The sequence below is a fragment of the Pundamilia nyererei genome, unplaced genomic scaffold, assembly GCF_000239375.1.
Source record: "Pundamilia nyererei isolate P.nyererei 1_Seehausen unplaced genomic scaffold, PunNye1.0 scaffold00131, whole genome shotgun sequence".
Taxonomy (NCBI): Eukaryota; Metazoa; Chordata; class Actinopteri; order Cichliformes; family Cichlidae; genus Pundamilia; species Pundamilia nyererei.
The window spans coordinates 208,155-214,284 of NW_005187532.1; the positions used below are offsets into that span (position 1 = coordinate 208,155).

Consider the following 6,130-nt stretch of genomic DNA (forward strand, 5'->3'; position numbering starts at 1 on the left):
ATGGGTGCTGAGGGTGAAACAAGCACACAACAGCATAACTGGAGCGTGCCTGCTCTTTAACACAAAGTAACACGCGGCATCGCCGCCTTAACTTCCATGGTTCGGTCACACGGAGCTGGTATCCGCTTCACATAGGATTTGATTTTACTTTCCGCCTCCGTGAGTCTGCTGCTGTGCAGGTGGCAAAGCACCAACTGTGCGTGTGCTCTAAGCAGTGAGCTTCAGAGAAGGATGACAGGAATGAGTAATCACCCGTCCTGCCGATGGACACAGTCACGATGACGTCGCCACGGCAAAGTTTTTTTGTGATTGCAGTCCTGATGTTTGGGGAGTCTTTACTGCAGACTGAGTGTTATTTACGGCCCAAACACGCAGAGAGGAGCTGACAGACGGGAGAAATGAAACGATGTTCATCAAGTTAACATCAACGTGTTACGAAAGCTTACCAATCAGTGGTAACCGAGCATAATGAGAGAGAAGCTGACGGGGAGAGAAAAGTTTATCAGAGAAAATCTGTAGGCATGCCTGAAATGTCTCCAAACTGTTGGCCCTTTGCTCTTCGCTTTCTCAGTTCCATGTTCACTCTGGCACTGGGCGCTGGTGGGAAAGCCAGAATCAGAGAGCTGTCCGAACCAAATATGCTCCCCACTCTACACTAGTTTCATATTCTGATCATGGTTTTCCTGCCATTCTGACCCCTCCGGTGAAGTCGGGATAACTAATTCACGAGGTTTGGCAGTGAAGTTGTAGTTTGCTCCTAATGCACACCCGCAATGCCAAAAACAGCGTGTTTTTGTTTTTTCTAATATTTTTAATCTGGCCCATAGCAGAGACACGGCACGTTCACCCCCCTCTCGTCTGTCCCATACTTCTTAGCAGCAGGTGGGCGGGGCGGGTGGGCTGGGTGTCTGCCTGTGTCATTCAGATTACTGTCGCAGGCTTTAATTTGGTGTGTTGATGTTCCAGCACAGCAAAGCTCATCCCCAAACTCCCCTTTGTCTCTGCTTATTAACCCCGCGGTGCAGAAATCCCCTCCCGCCCCACCTCCTCACCGCTCTTCTCCTCAGCCAACTCTCTCCGCTCGTCCTCTTTTGTTTTTCATTATGAATGCCCCGGCAACCACCAACCACAGGTTTGGCAAAAATATACAAAGAGGACAGGAGATGAGCCAAGGATGAGGGTGGACGGTGGCGTGGGAGGGTGTGTGTGTTTGTTTTTTAAGTGTGTGTGCGTGTGTGTGTCCTGCTGTTTGATCAGCGCTGGCAAACTCTGCTCAGTTTAATGCGCTTCCCCTCCTGCGTTTCTGCTTCACCCTGAGCATCAGTTTCGATCCACTATGTTCTCTTTTATTTATCTGCTCTCCTCGAGTGTTTCAAGTCGATTTTATTTATTGATTTTTATTCCAAAAGTTCTTTTAAAAAAATCATAAAGATACAAAAGAACAGTTGGTCCACGGTGAACAGCAAAGGCTTCTGTCTGGTGACACAGTAAAAATACAGAACTTGAAATATTGAATTTAATATTTTTAGAAATTTGGAGAAAATCAGGAGTCAGAAAAGGTTAAAAAAATATAAATGAAGTCAGTTTTCTTCCCCCCCCCCAGGATGGCACGTCGACTGCACGTGTGCAGAAATGCATGTCATACCGGTTATAACAGGTTCCAGATAAATGGAGCGGAGTTCACAACGGCTGCTTAGTTTTTGTTCTCATTTCAAATAGATATTGGCCCTGTACCATATTGCCCTAAAAATCCTCTGCTGTGGGTTCTCACATTAAACACTTTGGTTCAGAACATGTCTGGATTCGAGCGTCTTGGTTTCTGTCTGTTATCCACCAAACTCTCCTGAATTTGAGATGCTTTGCTTTAGTAACCGTTGAATTATTCAGTGTAATCTTCTCACACTTTAGTTTTGTTTGGTTTGTTGGCTCCGGTTTTGAAGCCTTGACTTTAACTACGGTGTTAGATTTGTACAAGTGCATCCTTTTGCTGGTGCTGTGCAAACACACACATATTTGTGTGCTCAGTAGCATCCCACGACACAGCAGGGCTCGTTGTTTGTCAGGTATTTCATTAATACTGCTGTAAAAAGCACCCACAGCACAGTGCACGCTGAAGCCTCAAGTGGCCATTTGAGGAACTGCGTGTCTGTTTCCAGCTTCTGCGATGTTTATGTTTTTATATGTTTGTTTGTTTTTCAGTCTCCCACCAAAGCGGTGTACAACGCCAGGCACTGGACATTGGAGAGCGAAGAAGAGCCCCCTCCGCCTTTCTTCGCGCGATCACAGACGACTCCCGTAAGTCTCGCTTTCAGACCAAACATTCGATTTCAGCCTGCATCAAAAACAAAGCAGCTGCAGCTCACTCATGTCAACCTTGCTCCATCTCCAGGCCTCAGCCTCAGCTGGAGGCTCCAGTAAGGAGCCCTCTAACTCTCAGAAGGACGATGGTGTGTTCAAGGCTCCGCCCCCTCCTCCAAAGGTCACAAAGTGTGTCACTGTCCCTACAGATCCATACCAGGACACCGTCACTGCACTCAAGTGTCACAAAGAACATAAAGAGGTGCACAGAAAATGTTCTCCTTGAGCTCGTTGCACATCACGCTGAAGAAACACCAGAAACATCAACATGTCTCTCATTGTGCTTTGCAGCTGTACACAGTCGTCCAACACGTGAAGCATTTCAACGACGTGGTGGAGTTCGGGGAAAACCAGGAGTTCACCGATGACTTTGAATACCTAGCTACTGGTTTGAAGAGCGGACAGCCTCTCAACACCCGATGCCTTAGGTGAGAGTCTCCACGTTCCATGGGAAGTTAAAATTTTCCCATATTTACCAACAGCAGCCAGTGATTACAGGTGATATTTACACCCCTCGTACACTCACTTTCTGGTTATAACAACAATACAAATGAGATGAAACCAGCTGTGGAGGTTGCCTTGCAGTGTCTAACATGCATTAGGGTTCAGATTTGGGAACAAAGTGTTTGAAATTTGGGATGAGCATCGGGGCGCTAATGAAGGAGGCAGAGCGTTACATTTTCAACATTTAAACCTCGTTTTCACACTTAAACACTCATTTTGTGTGATTTTTATTTTGTGTTGATGTTCTGTGTTGTGTCTTTAGTGTGATCAGCCTGGCTACACGCTGCGCCATGCCCAGCTTCAGGATGCACCTCAGGGCCAGAGGGAAGGTGGCTCAGGTCTTCAAAACGCTCAACGATGCCCCACAGCACCCGGTGAGGGTCAGCAGCTGAGCCCCGACTCAGTGCTGTTCACTTTTATTTGTTGTTTTACATCCGAAATTCAGAATTCGTTGTTTAACAGAATGAACAAATAATTTGGTGAGAACTGATTCTGGGTCAGGTTAGTGAGTAAATACGCTGAAATCCAGTGTCTGTAATCTGGAAACAAATGATTAAAAAACCCAAAGAAGGCGACCTCTGAGAGAGCTGAAGGAAGTTTGAGAACAACAGTAAATAATTAAAAGTTTCTTTTTCTGTCTCCTCTGCAGAACTTGGCTCTGTGTACAGCCTCTCTCATGTACATCCTGAGCAGAGACCGGCTCAACATGGATCTGGACCGGTCCTGCCTGGACCTGATGCTCCGCCTGCTCGAACTGGACCAGGACCAGGGGGGCGGGAATGGGGCGGACTCCACGGTCCATTTCAGTGCCAAGGAGATCGCCAAAATAAAGGAGAAGATCAGGAAGCTGTGCGACACGGTGCACAACAAGCACCTGGACCTGCAGAACATCACGGTACACAAACGCACGCGGTGGCGACGTTAACATTACACGTGTTCAGAGGGGGTTTATTTTGAGGGCAGAAAAAGCTTTGAGCGATTATTTCGACTGCTCCAGTCGGGGTGACTCCCACATGTGTCAGGATGTTTCTCACAGATCTGTTAGAGCTGAGCCAGAAAAACACAAAATTCAACTTCTACAACCACAGGAAGCGGCCCACGGTGCACAGAATAACTCCAACGTGTTCAACGTGTTCAACGTGTGAAGTGATGCTTGAGAGTTTAGATTTAAGCTCCTGACTCCTCCTCCTTCTCCCTACAGACGGGTCATTTGGCCATGGAGACGTTGCTGTCTCTGACTTCGAAACGAGCAGGTGACTGGTTCAAAGAGGAGCTGCGGCTGCTGGGAGGACTGGACCACATAGTAGACAAAGGTCGACCATTACACAGAAGTCCAGCAGAAAGAGGAAAACTGTCAAGCGTTTCATTTCTCACCTCGTGTCCTTGTTTTGGTTTCTCTGCCCACAGTGAAGGAATGTGTGGATAACTTGAACCGAGAGGACGATAAGGAGAAGCTGGTGTCGTCTTTGTGGGGGGCTGAGCGGTGTTTACGCGTGCTGGAGAGTGTAAGTGCCAAATCAAAATAAGAAAAGACGTGACAGGGTTTTGTTTTTAAAGTCCACTTGTGTTCTTTTTTATAAGCCTGCGAGGCTCAGAGCAAAATGTCATTGGAAATAAAAAAGAGCAATAAACACACATTATTACTTTGATACCAAAAACACACAATATAAAGCATCAAAGTGAAAAGAAGCGTTCAGTTAAACTCGGCTGGTGCGAACAGGCGAGGAAGTTTGAGCCGACATGCTTCCTTCGCTGGGAGACATGTTTGTTGTTCTACACAAAGACAAATGAAATTATGGGAGGGGAAATGAACTGTGAGGAAACCTTATTAAAGTTTTACAATTATCTTTGGGCCTGCTGACGTCCACTTACTCAAATGTTTTGTACCAGTGACGACCGTGACAAGCAGACCACCGACTACAACCTCTCAGCTCTCTGAGTGTGGCAAAGTGGCATCGCTGCACAAATGCTGTTTACACCCCTGTGCCCCTCCCGATCACATAGTACGACTACGTTAAATCTGTAGTGTTTATTTCTTTCTTTACAGCCGAGCCAGAAAGCACCAAAAAGTTTGGTCTGGCCAAAAACATCCAAACAACAGAAATGCCTCCTTTCCACGAGCACCTGCTCTGCTCGGCTCCACTCGCCTCTGGTAGTTTTCTGTTACGACTGAGTACCACTTAAATAGGGTGCTGTTGTTATAGCAACGCAGACCAAAAGCCCCGTACCGTCACGGCAATGGAGGACGCCGAGGTGATGCTAAATCAGCGCTGGACCATGGCACTGGTTTGTGTGCGGTCATTTCCCTCGTTGTTTGGGGGTTTGATTCGTGCGGAGTCGCCGCTCTCATGACTCATCTAGTGATGTCACTCCCTGGCCAATCAGCAGTTTGCTGTCTGTTTATTGCATGCTCAGCTTGCTTGGAGCCCCACCTGAGCAGGCACCAAAACCAGGCTTTACCACCTAATGAGCAACGCTAAAAACCAAGTCAAGCCAAGCTGAGTAGGTACTTGTGGAAAAGAGGCTTAAGATGATACTGATGAAGAGTTAGGTTCTTCCTAGCTAGCATAATGAGCTATTTGCTGACCTCTTTGATCGTACAGCTGGGGCAGTTTGATTAGACGTGGAGGTCTGGGTCCCACCCGCTCAGTCACGTTGAAGCTTCTGTCAGCTTCTGCTCGTCGTCACGTTTCCCGACATGTTTGTTCAGAAAAGGTTTAACACCTGTTTTGATGTTTGAAAATCAAAACCATCACTCAATTTGACAGTTGGCTTGAACGTGAGGATGGTGTTTCAAACGTATTCTGTTTGGAGAAGCGTCCTCACACTGGAGCAGAGAGCCAGGGTAAAAATATGAAGTCAAGTTAAAGTAAAATCAGCGAGTTCATTGGTGCTCTCCTGCTGACTGTGTGTTTGCACTCATAGGTGACCGTCCACAACCCCGAGAACCAGAGCTACCTGATCGCCTACAAGGACTCGCTGCTCATCATCTCTTCTGCAAAGTGAGTGATTACACACGCTCCTCACCCCTGATGTGTTCATGTGGAGCCGCTCGGCTCTGTGTGCTTAGATTCAGTAGTTTTATCAGGTGGCACGTCTGCTGAAAACTTCTACTTTGTACTCGCTGTTTTGTTGCCTTTTCCTCTTTTATCATCTTTTTGTGCCGTTCCAGTCGGGTTTCTGAGCAGAGATGGACGCAAGCTCTCCACTGTTATTGTGAAAATCAGGAAATGTGGTGATGTAACAGCAGAATCTTTAAACCCGGTCA

The 6,130-nt window shown here is 47.0% G+C and overlaps 1 protein-coding gene across 1 annotated transcript in view; it reads left to right on the forward strand.

The window, feature by feature from the left end:
• The window catches only part of LOC102193880 (wings apart-like protein homolog), a 35,925-nt gene that overhangs the window by 18,688 nt on the left and 11,107 nt on the right, over positions 1 to 6,130 (forward strand). The window contains exons 6-13 of the mRNA XM_005743392.1: positions 2,200 to 2,295; positions 2,390 to 2,560; positions 2,650 to 2,786; positions 3,125 to 3,236; positions 3,512 to 3,757; positions 4,064 to 4,175; positions 4,270 to 4,367; positions 5,788 to 5,864. Of these exons, the coding sequence (XP_005743449.1) occupies positions 2,200 to 2,295; positions 2,390 to 2,560; positions 2,650 to 2,786; positions 3,125 to 3,236; positions 3,512 to 3,757; positions 4,064 to 4,175; positions 4,270 to 4,367; positions 5,788 to 5,864 (1,049 nt within the window). The remainder of the gene's footprint in view (positions 1 to 2,199; positions 2,296 to 2,389; positions 2,561 to 2,649; positions 2,787 to 3,124; positions 3,237 to 3,511; positions 3,758 to 4,063; positions 4,176 to 4,269; positions 4,368 to 5,787; positions 5,865 to 6,130) is intronic.